The sequence below is a fragment of the Podarcis tiliguerta genome, assembly GCF_965153285.1.
Source record: "Podarcis tiliguerta genome assembly, chromosome: 6".
Taxonomy (NCBI): Eukaryota; Metazoa; Chordata; class Lepidosauria; order Squamata; family Lacertidae; genus Podarcis; species Podarcis tiliguerta.
Genome location: NC_139539.1, coordinates 52230940 through 52252917, shown reverse-complemented (window position 1 = coordinate 52252917; position 21978 = coordinate 52230940). Strand labels below are relative to the sequence as shown.

At 40.4% G+C, this 21978-nt stretch overlaps 1 protein-coding gene across 7 annotated transcripts; it reads left to right on the top strand.

The window, feature by feature from the left end:
- Positions 1–3: 3 nt before the first annotated feature.
- Positions 4–19426, top strand: STIL (STIL centriolar assembly protein). Of its 7 annotated transcripts, none has more exons than XM_083447848.1 (17): positions 4–713; positions 3053–3121; positions 4791–4895; positions 5762–5877; positions 6693–6880; positions 7308–7555; positions 8768–8851; positions 9050–9136; positions 9888–10035; positions 10890–10999; positions 11117–11228; positions 12085–13152; positions 13700–13862; positions 14613–14829; positions 16329–16524; positions 17031–17287; positions 17813–19426. In XM_083447848.1, the coding sequence occupies exons 2-17, from the start codon at positions 3087–3089 to the stop codon at positions 18630–18632; spliced, it is 3954 nt and encodes a 1317-aa protein (XP_083303974.1). In that variant the 5' UTR covers positions 4–713; positions 3053–3086; the 3' UTR covers positions 18633–19426. The 7 variants fall into 7 exon arrangements, with proteins under 7 accessions (XP_083303974.1, XP_083303978.1, XP_083303977.1 ...); XM_083447852.1 differs by having other exon boundaries at positions 73–713; positions 11117–11216; XM_083447851.1 differs by lacking the exon at positions 4–713 and adding an exon at positions 1044–1208 and having other exon boundaries at positions 11117–11216.
- The last annotated feature ends 2552 nt before the right edge of the window (positions 19427–21978 follow it).

The window sequence follows — 21978 nt, the reverse complement described above, 5'->3', positions numbered from 1 at the left end:
GGCGGGCAGGGAGGGGCGGGGCCAAGGGAGGGGGCGGGGCTACGCGCTTGTGCCCGCGCGGCGTCCCGTGAAGGGCTCCGGAGGAGAGGCTGTTTTAGACGGGGGGTGAGTCGCCTTGTCTAGGAGGGATCCTGCTTGGATGAGGAGGGGACACTTTCAGGAGCAACTAAAAAAGAAACAAAGAAACGCGTATGTGTGTACGCACGCACACGCACACATATACACACAGAGAGATAGACATCTATAAATACCTATTCTCGTTTGGAAGTATATATGGATTTATGCATGCGATAGGCGCCCGAAAGGAGCTTCCTGTAGGTCTCTGTCCTTTCTGCGATTGCTTAGAAACTTTTGGCAGCAGAAATGCTACTATGCTGGCATTGTTTGGGAAGAGGGCAAGACAAAGCACCACAAAGCCGAAGCATTGTGGCCCCCTCCCGTTTTAGTGGACAAGAGTCCACTTCCTCAGATGCATTCTAGTTGGCAGGTGAGAGTGTAGTAGAGGAAGCATCTTGCAACCGGGGATGACATAAATCAGCTGAAAGTGGACCAGTCTGCAGATGATGCCACTTAAACCTGTTCGTCTTTAAGGCGCCAAAATAACGGTTTTGCTGCGATGTATTTAGGCTTCCATCCTGTATTCGCTTACCCACTGAAAATGGACTTCGCTCTGAATAAGACATGCCGAGTAGTCCTACCAACGACCCTCGGAGGTACTTACTGGGGCGAATCCCCTGAAATATAGCGGCATTTACTTTCAAGAAAACGTATACAAGATTATATGTAAGCATGACTTGAATAGACCTTCCCACAACTATGTTTACCCAAACAGTTTCTGAAGCATCGCTCGAAGCCTAGGTATCTGTTATCACTAAGGTAACAAAAGGAATCACGCCCCTTCCTCTTTCCACTTTCCGACTCTGCGCTTGCGCAATAGCTCCCTTGCTGCGACCGTTTAAAACAAAGCCATGTTTTTTTAAATATCCCTCCCACAAGAAGTCCGCGCGCGCGCAACGGGCCTTAGTCTCATTTAGGGCTTTTGGATTGGTTACGGAGACCTGCTGGGCGGGTGCGACGGTTTTGATTGACGCGATGTCAGCGATTAATAGAAGGGGTCGAGAGCCACGATTGGCTGGGTGGACCTCGCGGGAGAGGGATCGCTGATTGGCCGCCCGTGCCGCCATCGGAGCCGCCACAACAGGGAGGAGGTAGGAATTCGGTTACATCTTGGTCGCCGCGCCAGGCTCTCGAGCGCCGAGAGTGCGTTGGCGGCGCGTGGAAAAGGGGGCTCTGGCGAGGAGTCGTGAGGTAGGTGGGGAACCGCTGCGCCTGAGCTGGGTGGCTTTTCTCTGCCTGCGTCGCCCGCCGTTTCCTTTCCGCCCCTTCGGTTCCCTGTGCGCTTCCCTCATAACTAGCTGTGTCCACGAGCAAATTAGCGTTTCTGTCTCTTTCTGTCACAGCTTGTGGGCCTCGTGGACGTTCAATAGGTGAAGTCCCCTCGTCTCCCCACCTGCCCTCTGCCTGGCCGTGAGGTTCAGTAGGGGCTGGGACGCGGAGGTTGGGTTGGGGAAAACATGGCTCAGATCCGTGTTTTTCAGTGTATCGCCTTGGGAAAAATCCAGAGCCGCAGCTGTTTTATCTACTATTAAGGTCCCCCCCCCATCATCATCATCATCATTAGGTATAAACGGCTCACCGTTATGAAATAGCACAATAGTATACAAAAATAAGAATAAAAGTATATGCCAAGAATACTGGCAGTTGTAGCAGTGCACAACACCAGAAGGACTAGCACATGGGTAGGCAAACTACCCAAACCTTGAATCAAATGGGTTTGGGAGGGGGCAGTCATAAAAATTGAGGCAGTTAATATTTGAAATTAGGGTGATGTTGCCTACCACCCAGTTATATAAAATGCTCATAAATTAATATTCCTCTAATACTGATCACTTTTGATTATGAATTGTCTCAAAAAAAAAATGCCACTTCAGGCCATCTTTTGGTTGCTGGCTACCTATGAATTTAATAGGATTTCAATACCGGTAATTCACCACGTTAAGCTGATGATTGCCAACTAGTATTTGACCTGTGGGGGATGGTTCTGGAGACCTGGTGGGAGGGAAATCTGAGAGCAGTGGTTTGAACTAGCATTGCTGTTTGCTTTCTTGAGTGCAGTGCTTCTTTCACTGGGCAAAATAGACAAAGCCCCCAAAGACCACTGAAGCACAATAAAAAGTGATGGTGATCTTTAAAAGTAGAAATCTTGGGCAGGTAGAAATGAGCAGGTCAGATGGATGGAGTTTTGACTACCAACTCTTGGGGAGTATAGAATCATTCACCGCTGATTTTCTATTCTGAAAGCAAACTCTTGTTTGCTTTAAACAAAAGTTTTTGTTTCATAAATTTAAAATTATGACTGTTAGTCACCTTAACTGTGATTTTGAGCAGTTGGAAGAAAAAGTAGAACACAGTAGCAATAACTTATGCTGGGGAATGAGACGGTTATTGAATTTGTGCCTTTAAAATGGTGTTAGCCAATGTGCCCTCAAGATTCTGTTGGACTACAACTTCCATCAGCCCCAGCCAGAATGACTAGTACTAGTCATCAGGAATGATGGGAGTTGTAATTCAAGAACACCTGGAGGGCACCACATTGACTACTTGTTATTTAAAAGTTCCATGGTCAATAATAGCCCTTCCACAAAATTGTGATAACCATGATAGAGGTGTACTGTTCATCCACTGTGAGAACAGGATGTTGAACTAGATGGCCCATTGGCCTGATTCAGCAGGCTCTTATGTTTTTATGTACGTGGGTATTATGTACATGGGCATACCAGACCTAGCACTGGAATAATGTAAAAGTAAAACTTGAGAGCCAAGATACAATTATTTGCTGGTAGGTTGCAGATTAGATGTTGCAAGTTAGACAATAAATAACTTCCCTTGATATATCAGAAATGGAATATGCTAAAATACTGGTATCAGACATGATTACTTCGCAGTACTTAACTGTATCTTTTATCTTATTCCTGTTCTTGCATTTTCTCAGAGGGTGAAGTGATCAAACGGATGCTTAAAGCCTCATGGAACTAATTTCACCTGTGTCTCAAAACCAAAGGTATTATTGCAGAAATTTTGATCTCTTTCAATATGAATATGATTTACAGCCTGTCACATGAGGGATCCAAGTCAACGTCAGCAGCGTTTCCTATTTGTTCAGGGGTTTTTATGTTTATTTCCTGAGGCCCTGATTCTGACTCAGTCACTATAAAGGCAAATAGAACAGAGTACCCTGAAGACGTTGAAAAGTATGGATAGCTAGAAATTGTATCACTGCTTGTTAATTATAACAGTTCAGTCCTAAATGTGTCACTGATATTTATTTTATTTTTATTTTTTAAAGTTAGGTTCTGCCCTACCATCTAAGGAACCCAGGACAACATGATATGTTCCAGTAGCTTGGCTTTGTTTATGTGTTTAACAGTAATATGTATCTGGTGCATGTTTATTCCTGATACAGTCATACCTCGCGTTAAAGTAGCTTCAGGTTGAGCGTTTTCAGGTTGTGTTCCAGTGACCTGGAAGTAACAGAATGGGTTACTTCTGGGTTTCGCCGCTCATGCATGTGCAGACGCTCAAAATGTCATGTACAGAAGCAGTGAATCGTAACATGCGCAGACGTGGGTTGCATTCTGCTCAGGATGCGAACGGGGCTCCGGAACAGATCCCGTTCGCATCCAGAGGTACCACTGTAGTTGATATTACTTGCTGGTGTACTCCCTCCTCCTTTCCCCTCTACTACACCAGTTTGCCACTGTTGCTTGGGAAAACCAGAGGTGTGGGCTGTTTTCCTTGAGATAATCATATTGATATTCATTGACTGTACCACATGTGTTTAAAGCCTTGCATGCACTCGTAGCAGTCCAGAGCTCTCTGCAAGTTAGCTCCCAGCCTGGCAGCATTTCCTGACATGACCATGTGGACAACTCAGGAATTGTTGCTAGCGTGGAAGATAGCATGAGAGCGCTGCACTACTTAAACATAGTGTTTAAAGAAAAATAAAGCTCCCCTCAGGTAACTTGTAATGTAAAATAAGGCAAACACAACCCTCCACCCCACAAAAAAGGAGCAGAATTGTCCAAAGCTTTTTCCCATTGCACTGTTTTTGAGGACCTATTTGATTTCCTCAGCCCTTGAATGATTCTTTAAAAAGGCTATTCAGCTCAGTCCTAGTATGCCCTGGAGTTCTAAGTTGAGTTTGTGTATGAAACATTCAGCACTGCTTACAACTGGGTTGAATTAAGCTGAAAGTGTTCTGTTTGAAATGGCTTCTTTTGAAAAATACCATAAAAGTAGTTAATGGGTGGTATTCAATTAAGTCAGAGTAAACCAATTGAAATTAATGCACATAACTAATTTAGAGCCATTTCAGGAGGTCTACTCTGCATAAAAGTTAGGTGAATACCACCCATTGCTTTGCAATACATATATTTAAAGAGAATATGAAAAACCTACATTTTCCATCTTAAAGGAGCACACTCCTACCATGTTTAGGGAAACTTTTAATGTTTGATGGATTACTGTGTTTTAATATTTTGTTGGAAGCTGCCCAGAGTGGCTGGGGAAGTCCAGCCAGATGAGTGGGGTATAAATTATTATTATTATTATTATTATTATTATTATTATTATTATTATTATTATTCTTTTGGGAGAATTTGGCAAACTTGTCTTCTGCTTATCTCCAACTGTACCCAAATAAAAAGTAGTAAATTTGTATGTCTTTTCAGAGGTGTTTTGGGGAAAATGGTGCCTTTCAGCTTTCCTGCATCAAAATGTGCACTTTGGAATCCAGCTCCTGTTGGAGAAAGCATTGTCTCTCACCTGTGTTATAGGTATGGTGTCTCATATAGATTAAGAGTTTTTCTTGCCCTGAACTGTTTACTCATCTATCAATAACTCTTCCTCCAACTCTGAATCCAATTGTTATAATACCATGGAGGTCATCTAGTCCAAGTCCTGTTTAATGCAGGATGCAGCAGCAGTATTATTGACAGATGGATGACTACCTGCTGCTTACATTCTTCCAGTAAAGGGAAGCCCAGTACCACCATATGCGGTCTGTTCCATGTTTGAACAATTTTGTACTGTAAGGAAACTTTTATTAAAGTTTTGCCAGTAACTGCTTTCCTTCAATTTTACCCATTGGAACAACAAATCATACAGCACCCCAAGAAAAGACATTGGGCAAGTACAAATTGTATTTAGGGCGGAGAAAAAGGTGTCCCTAGAAGCCACAGCTAATACTGTAGTTTGTGCTTTCTGTAATGTGGCACAAGAGTGACATAGTTGATTTTCCTGCCATACATGGAGCAAGATAATTTCAGTGAAGTGTAATGGTTTTTTTAAATCAATAAACAACTCAGAACTGATAGACTCAACTATTTTCATTGTAGCAAAATAAATACAAAATTTGAGCTTGGGAAAATTACTAAAAATAATTACAATGCATCATGGTTGCTTTTGGACTAATAACACATAAATGAACAATTTCAAACCTAAGCAACTTTTTCAAGGTGCTCTCCAATTTTTCCCACATCAATTCTTGCTTTCCCTTTTTTTTTTTTTTTTTTTTTTTTGGTAACATGGATCATTTGTATTATGTGGCAGTAGTGAATTATTCTTTGAGATAAATATCAGTCTTCGTATACTTAGAAATAGTAAACTCAAGTACTGAAACCTTTAATTTGTGTTTCTTCAGAAATCCTAAACTGATAATGCATGAGAAAACACTGCGACTGACCCATCGTCATGCTAGGCAGAGTAGAAGAAAACCCTTCACATGTTTTCTGATTGGAAATCTTGCAGTAGATGAAGGTAGGTATCTTGTTAGAGGCCATTGCCATTCTATTTGACTCAACAAATAAGCCTTACAGCAGTGTGTCTTTCTAACATGATTATTTTGTGAGTGATACCAAGGGGTGTAAACATGAGCCTGCCTTACATTGTTGGGCTATTGATCCTTCTAGGCCAGTGGAATCAGCATTGCTTTCTCCAGATGTTGCTGGACTACAACTTCCAATGCCCCTTGCCACTCACAATGTTGGTAATCCAACAATATTGGGGGTGGGGGACCCTCTTGGTTACACATGTTCTATCTAAATATTGTCTCCTGACAGGTAATGGCTCTTCAAGGTCTGAGGTGACTTTACCAACCCTGCTGCTTGAGATTCAACTAGAGATTACGTTTGACAACTGAGGTTGCACTGTACAGTGATGGCATGTTGATGACTATTTCACTGAACTGTGCATTTTGATGTTTGTGTTACTTTAAGTACATGCAAACCTGTTTACAGTGTTACCTCAATGGTCTACTAGCCTATTGTAACTGGCAGTGACTTTGTAACCTCAGGAAAATATCTTCTGTTCTGCTACCTTATGTCCTTTTAACTGGAAATGTTGAACCAGCAACCTGCTGTATGCAAAGATGACTATCACTTAAATAAGACTTCATCAAAATTACAGCTTTCTAATTACTTTGGGCAGGGTTTGTGTTAACCTTGAAATGTGAGTGAGCATCATAGTGCTGGATAAGTCTAACAAACGGTCTTGTTTTAAGCCTTGGTGAAATTTGGGATCAGTGAGCCATCTTCATAGAATGTATTCTAACTTGCCTAACTTCTCTGGCACAGATGGTGAAGGTGTATCACTAACAATAGATCGTTTTGATCCGGGTCGTGAAGTAACTGGTGGCTTGGGGAAAATACCAACAGCATCGCTTCCTGGAGATTTTTTGATTCCATGTACTGTTAGTGCTTGGGGATTTTCATCAGGTGATGTCATAGTGCACAATTCTGAAGATTTCAGCTTGGCTTTTAAGGTAAGAAACTTGGGACCCTTATTTTAACACAAAGGTTGTTTATTGAATAGCTGCTGTCTTTCTATGTTAATATCCATTGGCTATTCTCAGTTTGTCCCGGACAGTGGTAGATGCTTAGACATGAAAAGCTGTATCTGGGTGTAGCTTTTTTATTCAGTATAAGTTTGGAAAGGGCGACTGTTTTTCTTTAACATTCCCTTCTGTTTATTTCTGTTTTCACTCTCTCACATCTTTTTCTCTGGAGCACTCTTATAGGAGAGGGGAAATAAAATAATCTCCATATATCACAGTTCTGACCAGCTAAGTTTCTTTTCAGAAGTTTAGATGCCTAGCCTAAAAAGAATGCCATTACAGTTCTTAAACTTTGAACAAACCCTGCTAACATGCTTGTGTCTGAGACTAATTCGGACATAATTTTCCCCTGTAGATACTGCAACAGAATTTGAACAGTCAAGATTCTTTGGAACCTTCGAAATTGCTGACTTTAAGAGTTCACATTTATTCCACAGAAGATATGGACAACCTAAACTTTGACTTTCACTGGGCAGCTGTTACATTTGCCAATGCCTTAAAATACACTCCTGTGAATTCTGTTCCAATAATTCCTACAGCTCTTGCTAGAAATCTGAGCAGCCACATGAGCATTACACAAGTTCAGGGTACCTGCAAATGTGGGTATGTTAAGCTTCATTGCTATTCACTTTGGTAAATTTCAGTTGTCTGTATTGTTTCATTTGGTCTTGGAGTAAAATATATCAATGCATAATTTCTAAGGAGATTTGGAAAGTAGCTTCCAGTCCCTTCAAATCATCCAATATGATTTCCAGGTTTTTTATATAATTGACTAGGGCTAGGGGAGTTTCTTTGTTTTGAATATAATGATCTGACACTATTTAAAGACTATTTTCATCAGTCACAGCTAAACTGTGCTATATTACACGGTCTCTCTTTCGTATTATTAACTGATGCAACCTTCTACATCTCACTTTAAATTACTGGCCTAGCATGAATGGATTTATTTATTGTCATGTGGAAGCTGCTGAAAATGCAGCTTAAGACAGTGTCTGTAACACACTAATATTGTCTACCACGTAAATTGCCTGTTATCCTGTGAACAGTTTGCTGGTCAGTATAGTATATCGACTGGTATTGAAACTCCACACAATGGGGAAAATACACTAATTAGTCATATGAAATGCAGCTTTTACACATTGTGTCTCCACCACACGGAAGACTTCTCAACAGCTCTAGTGTAAGAATTGGCCTACACAGAGGATTCTTAGTTTCTATTGGATTTTGAAATTAAAACTGGTGCTATACAAGCAAGTTCAGTCATTTCTTTCAATCGATATATAAGTCAAAGGTTGAATTTGTGTGCCCACTCTGGTATTAGAAATCAGGTTTTCCTTGACACATGTGAGAACATACCACCTATAGTTTTGTGTATCATTATAAGAGATGTCCTGTGTGTTAAGTTCTAGTATTACACTGTGGATATAAAATGGTTTTAAGCTAGTGGAAGCACTTCCGCAAGACACCCTATTTTCACCAATCCCCTTTCTATCAATTGCAACTCTATGCTGAGGGTCCTCTAAACCCACAGAAGATTGGTGGGAGGAGGCACAGGGGACTTTATTGTGTAGGATGGGTCAGTGAAAATCAGACGCCCTCCTTTGCAGAAGCACTTTTTCTAGCACAAGAGCACCATTGGATACAACCAATATTTTAAAAGCATCACAAGTTCCCTGCACCAGTAACATGCCTGATTGTGACCAATGAAAAATCCTCAGAAGGAATTTATTGGGGGTTTTTTAAGGCTAGCTTTTTGTTGACTCAAGTGATTGAGATAGGTTTTCAAACAGTTTGGATTTTTTTTCTTATTTACAGCTATCTTACAATGGACCAGACCAGAAAACTACTGCTAGTTCTTGAATCTGATCCCAAAGCTTATACTTTGCCACTGATTGGCATGTAAGTATTTAGATGAAGTATGAACCTTTCCTCTGTTTTTCTTTCTTTTAGCTTGGCATTGACCAGAAAAGCAGAATGTTTTAATATGTACTGCAGAAATATTAATCTTAAACTGGATAACTCAGTTGAGTAAAATATATATGCTACATGAGAATGCACTGGCTTATAGCATCAAACCTATTTTTTTTCTTCCTTTAGCTGGTTAAGTGGAATCTCTCATATCAACAGCCCACAAGTCTGGACTTGCAGCCTGCACTACTTATTCAACTCTTCAATTCAAGAAAGGTGATAATAATTAAAATGAACTTTTCTCAATAAATGATAAGTACACACAGGTCCCGCCACCTGCAAGCTCACTATCAAAAAATCATTTATCCACACTTAGAGTTATGACCAAACCTCACTATATCCCCCACAGATTCACTTATCCAAACAACTTACTTCCTTACATCCTTGGGTTTTTTTGTTCTTTGCTGGTTGGTGGCAGCCATTTTGGGCAGAAACCACAGAGAAAGGGTGTGTGTGAGAGAGATTAAACAAATCAGGGAGCAGGAGATTGCTTGATTGTCCCAGACAGATCTAAGTAGGTTAATGTAGGAAGAGATAATATTTAAGATAACCTGACTCAAACCATTCAAAGATGATCAGCAGCACTATTAATTGAGCCTGGGTTGTGAATTGGAAACTGTTGTACCTGCTAGCCCTTATAGCTTCTATAACAGAATTACATGCTCCCCAGAACTAAGTGAGCAATATGATTTTCAGATAGTGAGCTGGGCAACTTGCTGAAGATAAATGAACTGGACTTAGTTTAACAAGAAAGCACAATTGCTGAATTATATTTGAAATATGAACTACCCCTTTGCTTCCTGTTCTTGTAGGTGATCTGATGGCATTTGTTATATTAAGCTTTACCATTTGAATTCAATTTAAAAAAATATTTATTTCATTTGAATTCAGAACATCACATTGCCAAATGATTTTTTTTTATTTATTGTTTCTGTTTAATGAGTGTATTTTATTTTATTTTCTTCAGGGTACTTTCAGAATCAGGAAGTTTCCTTGTAATTCTTTATTCTCTGACGCATAAAGATCCAGAGTTCTATGAATGCCTTCCTTGTGGTGGACATACTAAACTAGGTTTCCAGCTACTTACAAGCAAAGAAACATTACGTTGCTTTAAAGTAAGTTGCTTGATTTCCATACTTAAGTTGGCTGTGCAGCTACAAGGGGGTGCTTGTCAACGGTTGTTTATCACAGGGGCAAAGTTGGCCCAGCAAACCATTCCTGACTAACCATTCCCTATCTCTGAAGTCATATGTGATGTCAGGTGAAGGCCAGGTACTGTCATGGCTTTAAAGCAACAATCAGGAGTGAGAACAACTTCATAGGACTAGGAAGCAAATAAGTATTCCAATATCTCTGCCCATGCTTTTTGTTCAGGACTGTGAATGTGGTAAGCTTGTTCTAGCAGGCAGATTCCCTTTGGGAATTATTGCTCATTTCTCTGTGTGCCAAAATACTTGTGTACACTAGATCTGGTGCTATAGCTGAGGATTTGCTGTATCCAATGATCCTCTACCTCAGTGGTTGTCAATTGGCTAAGTACTGTGTAGCCCCTGTTTTTCAGAAGCCAAGGCATGGACCCCCTACTTTTGAAAATGTTGTCCTAGCACCAACATGTCCCAGAAGACCAAACGTGTCTTCTGGGCTGTGCTCCCATGTGAGTCGCATGACCCATGTAAGAGCACAGTCCCCAAATGGGATGTCCTGGATAGTTGATGGGTATGTGCCACAGATGTCCACAGACCACCAATTAGAAACCACTGCTCTAGCTCTTAACCTCTACTAAGTACCTGCCTGTTTAACATTAATCTTTACTCCAGTCCAGGGTCCCCTGAATATAAAAACTCACAGGAAGCAAGAAGGTAGCACCAGCACTAGGGTTTATTTGAAGAGTTCTTACATGACTTTGGTTAGGATAAGTTGTGTGGTAATTGTCAAATGGAGCTTACTGACTACATCTACTTCATTTCAGAACGTGGAGCCATCAGATAAATACCATATTCAATTTGAACTAAGTTCAGAAAATAAAAATGCAGAAGTGGAGTGCTTCAGTAAAATTTCAAAGAATGTTTCCTTTAGCAGGTGAGACCTTTTTCAAATACTTATGCATTTAATCAGACATTTTTGTTTTCTATTATGCAATCAAAACATTTTCTATGTAATACAAAACTCAAAACTTGATTTTAATTTTTTTTTTAGCCCATCACAAGGTTCCTCAGCTAGTAAACTTTCTGTTAGTGATCATGACTCTGGTGTGGAAGAGGATGCATCCCCAAGACCATTTCCCCATCCTCACCCAGTGAGTCAGCAGGTATCTCCAAGATTAAGTATCTTCAAGTTTTTAGAGAAAATATCAGTACCTTTGTGTAGTTGGTAGGAATTCTTAAGCATTCAGCTTCTGCATCAGTGCTGCCGGGATAGTTGTATTCCATGCTGTTACCACCAGGTTGTGCTGTGGTGCTGTTAACCCTTTATTGCTGCAAGTACATGTTTCAGATTAACCTTATAAAGAAACCTCTTAAGGAGACTTCATATTCTACTGTGGGAAGCATGTAGACCAAATAAACCAGCTGACCCATAGCCCCATTGTTTGACTTAATTTACTAGGGAGGTCCTCTAAAAGCACATTGAAGGAGGGAGAAGAAATAATGGTTGAGCTGTACAGATAGGCTTCTTAAGAATGCAAATGTTGATTGCCTTCAATTTTTCTGCTTCCTAAGCTAAAGATGGAACCAATGACTGTCTCTTGATGTAGACAATAACTGTGCTGGTAGTGTTTTTATAGAGAGACTTCTATGCACTTTGACAAAATAGAAACAGTGTTTTTCTGCAATAGCTTTTTCTTTCCATTTGAAACACTTTCACCTGTGCATCTGCCTACAGTACATGTATAGTATCATTATTTGAGGTTCTATTAACATGGCACAAGGACTCGTATTTTGGCAGGACTTGGGATAATATCTTATTAAAGGTCTCCTGGTAGAAGTAGGTTTCCTTTACAATGGGGTATGACTTACATAGTGATGTCTGCTTTCTCTTTCTCCATAGTGTAGTGGAAGCTGCTACAACAGTTTCTCAGGTGGGGGAGGAACATTCCAGTTAAATTGGTAACATAAGAAATGCATAGATCAACACGTATTTTAAGTTTATATTGTCCTCGTTTCCAGATGACAGAGATCCAGCCTTCGGTTCCTGAACTGTCTATTGTGTTTGATGGCATCTCCACAGAATCTATGTCAACATCCAAAAATGTCATGGTGATGGATAAAAAACCCCAACCTTCATTGGGGCATCAACCTGCTAAGATGGCATGTTCCATAGGGCATCCACCCCACCAACTTCAGAGCTGTGATTCTGGGAAACAAAGCTTGGGTTTCTGTGCCCGAGAGCCTTCTCCAAGGCAGTTACCAAACCAGATAAAGCAGAGAAATTCAGTTTTAAAATCTTCCAATGGAAAGAAACCTCCACTACAACAGCAGTCCAACTGTGGTGTAATTGGATCTCAAGCGAGTAAGAGCTCTGGGTCTTCTTCCTCTTCTTCTCCTTCAACTCCTTGTAGCGGGTTCTCTCCCAACACCTCTTCCCACCAGCTTGGAACACCAGAACAACATTTGGCAAATAATGAGCCTACACAAAGCAAAGGAGAGCTTCCTTTTAATGGACCCTCAGGATCTAACTCTAAACAATCTCATTTAGTTTCCCAGCCTTCCTGGCACAGCTGTGCTTTGTCATCTCCACACATGAGAAGACCCATGGAACTTCGGATACCATCTCAGAGCTCACCTTGCTGTCCCCATTGTGTCTGCAGCTGCCAGTTACGTGACCATATGCAATACAGTCCAACAAATGTTTGGCAAGGGATGTCTACAGTGGGTCCCGGTCACACACCTGAAATCCAGTCAAGTAGTTCCCAGGAGAGTACACAATTAATGTTTCATCATAATACAGAATATATAGATGCTTGCTGCAACCCAGTGTGTCCCACAAGTAGCCCTATGAACCTTGGCCATCATGGAATAGTGGGGAAGTTTTGCCCCCATAATGATGACATGTCAGCTACAGTAAAGAGTTCTTCTTCAGACCCTGGCAGTGCACAATCACATGCAGTGTATCCGGCTTGTGTGCACACTCATGCATCAAAGTTGGGACCCAATAATGGAATAATGAACTTACCTTCAGATGTTTACAAAATTCTTGCTGAACAAGATAAGCAGATCAAACTGCTACAAGCTCAGGTTTGTTGGGTTAAATCTATTGTGTACATGCTTAGAATTTACTAGGTTCATCACAGGAACATGGTCTTTATACTCATGGTACTTATGATATTATCAGATTACAACTTTGGTCTTGTGTACTTGTCTGTTAATAAGTGGCCTCTTCAGAGCCTAGTAGAAATATTTAGTGGGTTAATACTATGTCTTTTAACAGTTTCACATAGCTCGTTAGCTATGCTTTCAGAATTAAGCTGGCTGGTTTACTAGTCAATTTAGTGAGCCATTAAGTTGTTTGGAATTAAGTTCAGTGCAGAATAGAAACCAACTAGGTTTTAATTAATGAAACTCAACTGTTTTAATAGCAATATGTGCTTTTCTACATTCTACAGTTAGCAGTGTTGCATTTTTATATAAAGAGGACTTAAAGATGCTGCCTTTAATCATCTTAAAGAAAGAATAGTTCTGTATTCATAAGAGACAAATTGATATGACAGTGATATTTACTAATTACTTCTCCCACTTTTATTATCTTGGCAGTATAATTAACACTGATCTTACATGGTTACAGATTCAGCGGCTTTTAGAAGCACAAACTCTTCAGCCCTGTTCAACCAAAACTATAGCAAACAGTAGCATACAGTCTGAGAAGCAACTAGAATTTGTTGCCATGGAAACCCAATCGTCCACAGGGTTACACATGAAGAAAAGTGTCAGCATTGCAGTGAGCACAGGTATTGGTTTATTGTACACCTTATTGAAGTTACACTGGTATAACTCAGCAGTGGGAAAATACCTGACACGGGCGCCATTTTAGCTGTCCAGAGTCTGCTCTGCTGTCTTCCTATTTGATCCAGTAGTGTTGTGCTGTCTTCCTATTTGATCCACTCTGCTAACAAACTTGGGTCCTGTACCCAGACTGTTATATCATGGTAGATTCCAATACAGTATAGTATGACTGAGAACTGGATATTAATTGCTTGAAAGGCTGTAAATTTTGTGTAATAATTAATGTGATTGAGTTGGTTTGCTCATAGCAGTGTTCAAATGTTAAAGTTGTGGGGGAGGGGTTAGTGCAGTAGATCTTGTCTTGCTAAAGAGAAGTTACTAATGTGATCGTCACAGCCTCAAATCACACTTCAGTGTGTTGTGACTTCAACTACTTTTGTTTTGATGGCTGCTGCTAGAGTCCAAAACTGGTATTATCAAGATTACCAAATTTGTATGAAATGCACAAGCTCATCATGTTGTGAAACTGCCCATGAGAGGACTGCTAATATTTGTCATTTTCAGTTACTTAAACACTGAGTGTCACATTAACGAACTGCTAGTAATTGCAACAAGCTGTACCAGTGATTTGCTATAACGCATGAAGTTGATGGACAACTGGGACTGGGATAGAATACACAATACATGCGGAGACAGAGAGTGGTGCCACCAGCCTAGCTAAATTCAACCAAGGCTTTCTTCCTGTTTTACTTTAGGTGCTAGCTTGATGTGGAATGCTACTTTGGAAAATAAAAATGAGCATGTGAAACAAGATGATGTTGAAATATCCAATGAAGACATCAATATTTCTATGAACACTGAGAAGAACAGGAGTCAAGCAAGCATTGCCTCTTCATTAAATGCTGTTGACATACCCAGTTTTGTGGATAGTATTCATCTTGTAGAAGGAGCTAGTCAACCCTCTGGACTCCGGTAAAAAAACAACCCTCGTTTAAACTCCCCATACTTTAATAACCTACATATACTATGTTGTGTGAAACCCATCTGATCTTTCAGGAGTACACTGGTGGAGGCATACAGTTCCACATTGGTTTGCCTCAGTTCCCTCCCTTTGCCTTCAATAATGCATATTTGTAGAAGAAGTTGACCACAGTTGGCAGCCTTGTTTGCCTGAGCTGAAGTGGTTTGTATTATTCACTTAAGTTCAGTAATCTCTCATTCATGATTGTTTTGTTGTACATCTGTATTTCTCTGCTCAGCTTCAGAACAAGCCATTTTATGTGTGTGTGTCACCTGTCAGAACTAAAATGTTAATTCCAAAAATTTGGGTTGGTTTCAAAAAGGCTATTTTCATTCCCCCCCCCCCAAAAAAAGTGAGTCTAATTGACTTTGTATTATGTTCACTGTTTTAAATAAACAGTATAGCAGCTAAAACCATGTAGAACACTGACTGCAGCAATGAATTAATCAGCAAAGATTCTACAATATATCTACAGCCACTCAAAGTTGTGCATCTTTAGCAGATGTTTTCCTCCTATATGACCAGATACTGCAGACAACTTGCTTGAAATGCTAATGACTGAGTTAAGTGGCAGCTACAATGCAGCAGCCCCATTAATCAACCCTAACTTCACTTTTCATGGGTAAAAATGGATTGCTTATTTGTGGAGGCGATGAATTTTAAAAAAAGCATGCCTGCCTCACTGCAACTTCATGTGCAGCTTTACTGATGACTAGGATCTCAAACTATAGAAATAAGTCATGGGCATACAGAACTTACTTTAATCAAGCAAGCAATCTCTTGATGAAGCTTGCGTCCCAGTTGCTAAAAGTGATTTTTCACATATTGAGCTTTCAAAAATTTTCTGAGTGATGAAAAATCACTTCTCTGGCAGTAACTGATAACCTGTAATGACAGTACATGATTTAATCTTATCTCTTTCAACATACACAATTGATTGCTTTAAGCTGCATTATTTGAATACCATTAATACCTATGTTGCTCTTCGGGTCATTTGATGATCTAGTAGGCATTTTGGCATTAATTATCCATGTTTCTAGCCTTAGCTGTTAAAATAGCAATTCTTGTTGTGATCTGCAAATATGCATTAAGTCTTATTTAATTAAGGGACTCTGCATAATTCTTTACTGTGCAGCAAATGTACAGGTGTTGCTAACTTGGTTGTTTGGTCGAAACTTACTCCATCAAGGAAGTGCTTGAGGTTTGGGAATGACAAGAGTATACTTAAGCGGCATACTTTTTTTTCTCCATTATTGAAGTTATTCCAACTTGCTGTGTAGAATATGGTTGAATACTCATCGTAATACAGCTTTTGCATTTTGCCATGGCATTGCTGATAATGACCATCCCATTTTATAGCCTTCACACTAGTATTGACCCACTTTCCCACTTCTGTTGAAAATCAACTCATTTGAATCTTCTCTATTAATTCACTATTCTCTGCTTCTAGTAGTGGACCAGATGCTGACTCAGGACTTGCCCCAATTTCATCAATGAATGAAAGTGTTAGCATGTGCATGCAGACCAGCCCATCAGAGAGAGCTGACAGTCATTTGGTAGCAGTTAATGAACAAAATATTGAGCATGTTATCACTTACCTTCCAAATGCCCCACCAGATGACCAGAAGTTTTACCAGGATATATTGGTAAGTTATTTCGATGTATCATTCCTTAACCCAATGCTCCTTAGTGGTATTAGCAGAGAAGCTACCAGGCTTTATTTTTTTAAAAAAATGCAGTTTTTATAAAACAGATTTGTGTTGTCCAACTGTTTATTGAGCCTTCATGTTTCATTTTACCGTCCATAGTAGGCATTTCTGATATTTTGCATGCCAGAATAGTTTTTTAAGATGTAATTTGTGTATCTTTCAATTCAAATAGTATGTGGCACAACAATAATTTAAGATTGCAATGACTGGGGGTGATATCTAAGTTGTACTTTCCGACTCTGAGTATGACTTAGTCAGATGTCACTCTTAGTATCTAAAATGAAGTTTCATTATGAAAAAAGTTCTGATCTTCTGTGAATATTTGATTGGCCTTGACATACAAAACTATTCCCTAGCATGCTAAGTATGAGACTGCTAATATCCTATAGCTTTGATTAGCTTTTTCTACAGTTCTCTGTACCTCCCTTTCTACGTTTCCTTAGGGTCAAGTGAACCACTTCTTGAAGGAATCTTCTGAAGAAAACAGTTCATCAGTACAAAAGGACATTACCAGCAGTGAATGTACCACAGCTTCAAAAATGAACAAAACAGAAAGAAGAGGCTCAGTCAATCCTGATCCACTCCTAAGTGATAAAGATATTGTTCTGAATGCAACCTTGAAACAACTGAGGAACCTTGGAGTAAAATTTGACTCTCCTGACAAGATGATGAACAGTGCACACAAAGTAGAGAATGCCAGGTAGAAAGATTGCTCTAAATAAAGAACAAAAAAGTCTGACTGAGCTTATAAATGGCTTCATCCCTCTAAAGCGGGGGATGGGAATCGGATATTCTTCAACAGTATAGTCAGTGTTCAGAGATGATGGGAGTTGTAGACGACATCATCTGGAGGGCTCCCCATATCCATACTTCAGAGGGCCAAAAATAATGACTTTTGTGGGTAGGGATGGATATAAGCATTGGCAGTTTGAATTGGCATGCAGTCTGTTTCCAAAGGACCAAAAAGCATTTATCAATGTTGTCTGAGCTGGTAAGCCATAGTTAGCAGCTACTATATCTGTAGGACAGAACTAGGCTTCCAAAGACTGACTTGTCAACCTAAGCTTTAAATACTGTCCTCGGCTCCTTAGCTAGTAGGATAGCCTATCTTTAAAGTACATTGACATTTTGTGACCTGATGGCTACAATTAGGTAGAATAAGGTACACCCCGTATACTTACTTGCATCGAGTTAAAATAACTTGTTTTTCTTTGTTTTCTTCTAGCATATTGGCCTGTATTAATCCTGAAGCTGTAGTCCCAGGTCTAAACTACATCTCTTTTGCTAATGTTGGCATGAGTGGCTTAACTCCCAATGGAGTAGATCTGAGTATGGAAGCAAATGCTATTGCACTCAAGTACCTAAGTGAAAGTCAACTGTCACAGCTTTCTCTGAGTCACTCAAGCCAAAAAAATTCTATGGCTTCATCTGTACAGACTCTCTTGCACACTAATACTGATAAGACTTTGGTGGGCTTTGGCTTAATTTCCCCAAGCAATATGTCATTTGCAACCAAGAAGTACATGAAAAGGTATGGACTATTGCAAAGCAGTGATGGCAGTGATGATGAAGAGAAAGAACAGACTGACTACAGTAGAGGAAAGAACATAAAACCTGTTCTGCAACTCAATTTAAACCCTATTTTAGATGGCTTTAGCTGCCAGAAAGACCCCTACGAAAGAGGAAGTGAGAGACTTTCTGTTAATCCAGCACATCATGAATCTGAACTATCTAGTACTCATCTGTCTAATCCAGAGGGCCCCATATTAAGAAATGTTACAAATGCAGTCATTCCACTTCGAATCCTTCACCAGTCAGATGAGAGTTCCTATCCATTTTTTAAAGACATGAACCCCCAAATGAAACTTCTACCTGGAAAAGCAGAGTTTACTCAGCATCCGGACAAAGAGAATCTAGATAATCAAATTGTATCTGAAACTCATCAAGCTCCTATTGTTGATAATTTAAAGCAAGTGGACAACATGAATTCAGTGGGTACTTTCCTTGATGTACAAAAACTCAGACAGTTACCCAAGTTATTTTAACCTGTCTGATTCATTGGCAACCAACTCCTTGCAGGACTTTTCAATACAAGTTGAACCAGTTTTCTGTAATTCAATTTAATCAAGAAGCCACCAACTCTTTTCAAGTGGTTTTGACAACAAACTAAATGGGAGGAAAGGGTTCAATGTGTGCCTGGTGTGATGGCTTGACTGTTACCTCAAATATAAATATTTTTACCTTTATGTTTATTGATGTGTCTTTATACTCTTAAAGGTCAGCAAATATATATCTAATGGGACATACTTTTTAAAACATATGTATGAATTTTGTAAAATGGACTTTGGCAACTTAATCAATGCTGAAGTGAAAAGGGGGTTTAGGATGAGATTATTTTGGTTACTCAGTTTAAAGCATTAACCTTTTTTGAGTCCATTCAAGCATTGGAGTAATGCACTTCATTAGACAGCCCCGATTCTTACACAAATGTGAAATAAAATTTCATAATGTTTACTATGATCATGAAACAAAAACAAGGTCATCCTTATCTTTTTTTTTGTCTTGTAGTATGAACATGAACAAATGCTGGATAAATTGCTGAACTGTTTATCTATTATTTGTGTTTGAAATCATTAACATTTTTTGAATGTCTAAATAAAATGTACTTGACACTTGTAATATGCAGACTTGTTATACTCAGGGTTTTTAAAAATTAAATTTGGTTTATTTTATTTCTCTGTGTGTTACCATAATAGTTTTAATTCATTATCTTCCATGAAGGCCTTCAGGTCCTTTAGCCTGTTTTACATTGTTTTTTCCAATAAAAAAATTGGAATGATATCCATCATTATTGCACAGTGATGTCCCTCACTTCATAGTATTTTTGCTGGTATATGCAGAGTGGGGACTGCTGGATGTGGTGGGGAAATGCATTATATTAGCTTAGCAGAAGTTACATACGACTCTTGGTAATTGCCTAAAACAGGGTTCTCAAACTTTCCTAGGGCCACTTGAGAAAGCTGAAAATTACTGAAGCCCACTAGGCACAAATTGGCAATGCAGGGCCAGAACAAGCTACAAAATTTAGGTGGAGTTTGACATATAGTGGTACCTCTGGTTACAAACTTAATTTGTTCTGGAGGTCCGTTCTTAACCTGAAACCGTTCTTAACCTGAGGTACCACTTTAGCTAATGGGGCCTCCTGCTGCCACTGTGCGATTTCTGTTCTCATCCTAGGGGAAAAGTTCTTAACCCAAGGTCCTACTTCTGGGTTAGCAGAGTCTGTTACTCGAAGTGTTTGTAACCCAAGGTACCACTGTAATTAGCTGTCAACTATTGATATCCAGTCCCTCTTTGGAAATTGCTGAATTCTTTACCACAGCAATTTCCCTTTAGCAAGAAGTTCCAAACTTCAGCTTTCCTCAAGCTAAATACAGACATTGGCTGCAGAGGTATAACTCCTCCCCCCCCTTTTCTGCAAAATCTGTTCCATAAGCTTTACCCCACCACCACATCTTCGTCTTTTACTGTTCCTTTCCTTCGTGCACTTTTCACATTCATTTTTCTCCTATGGCAACTTAATTCTCATCTCCTTTCTCTGTATTCCCACATATTTAAAATATTTATTTTATGTGACAGTGGAGAAATACCTTATCTAAGGTATTGTGTAAAAAGAACCTTCTCTTTTTCTAATTTCTTTCACTACTACCTCTGGCCCTGCTATTCCAAGTTGTGTTCCATAGTGCAAAAAAGTGAGGTTGCCCCTTTGGTATGGGGAGCATGGATGTGAAAAGGACTGAAGTCTCTAGCAACAACATTTATGCACCTGAGATTCAGCCCTATTGTGGCTGAGACTGGAATATTGATGCATGAGACGGTTGTCTATGGTTGAGGGATGTGAGAGATGCTTTTCCCATTGAGACTGCTGCTGTTTGCCATCTGTTCTGGCACTGAGACTGCCTGTTCCTCTGCCCCAATCTGTGCTGTTCTTAGATGCCTCATTGCCTTTTTCTTGCATATTTCCTGTGTCCCAAGAAATGTGTAGCAAGTGTTTTGAAGAGTGCAATGGGAGCTTGAAGACCCTGCCAAAGGGAAGTTTTGAATGGAGGTCAGTTAAGATGGGCGGGGTATAAATAATAAATTATTATATTATTAAGATGCCAAGTGTTTAACCACTGATTAATAAGCTTAGAATTGCATTGATTATTCTATCATGGCTTCTTGTAGATATGCTGACAGACCCCCACTCTGCCTCTGCATCTTAAAGCTGAAATATTACTGCATACTGTACCAGGTCACAATTATGGTGAACTTCAAGTCACCATGTGCCAGCTGGTTCCTTCTGTATAACAAGATACATTGCAGCTCAAGTCCTGGGAGTGCCCAAATGTGACTTTTCAGGGACAAGGCTGCAGCACTCTGCACATGCTCGGAGCACTACTTTTACGCACTGTGGCGAGGTCATACGGGAGCGCAGACACCCCTCCGGCCTAAACGGAGCTCTCTTAGGATCTTGTGCCGGGTTAAGGAGGGCGAGACGTGACTCTTAATTCATCCCCATCCCGCGATCGCGTCCCTCTGCCGCCTTCGTTTTCTCTCCTCTCTGGATAGAGGAAGTGGCGCTCGTGTTTCCCGGATGCAGCGTGCAGGACAGGCCTGGCGGACAAGTCGTGACTGCTCTGGGGCTGATCTTCCTGGCTTCCCAGCAGCGTCGTGAGCGGCCTCCCTGGGGGGAGGAAGCTCTTCCTCGGCCTCCTTCCTCCGATCTTAGAGCCTGGGTTAGAGACGTCAGGCGGCGGCTGAGTCCCCTTGAAGCAGCATCATTAGGGAAATCCTCGCGTCTAAGGGAAGCGGGCCTAATCTGCTGATCGGGCTCTTTGCATTTCCCTGGATCACGAAGCCCTAGTTCCCCCCTTGATGTCCGGATGACTGACAGACCGACTCCCGCGTTTAACGTTTGCTCATCGCTACTCCGTCTTCCAGTCTCTCCCCTTTCGGTCAGCCACTTTCAGAAAGATAAGAAGCGCGATAGAAGTGGGAGGAGAGATTGCTGGCTTGTTTTTGTTCTCATTACAGTGGTACCTCGGGTTACATACGCTTCAGGTTACAGACTCCCTTAACCCAGAAATTGTACCTCGGGTTAAGAACTTTGCTTCAGGATGAGAACAGAAATCGTGCTCCGGCGGCAGCAGGAGGCCCCATTAGCTAAAGTGGTGCTTCAGGTTAAGAACAGTTTCAGGTTAAGAACGGACCTCTGGAACGAATTAAGTACGTAACCAGAGGTACCACTGTATTATTATATCATCATAGAATTGTAGAGTTGGGAGGGACCACGAGGGTCATCTAGTCCAACCCCCTGCAATACAGGAATCATTTGCCCGATGTGAGGCT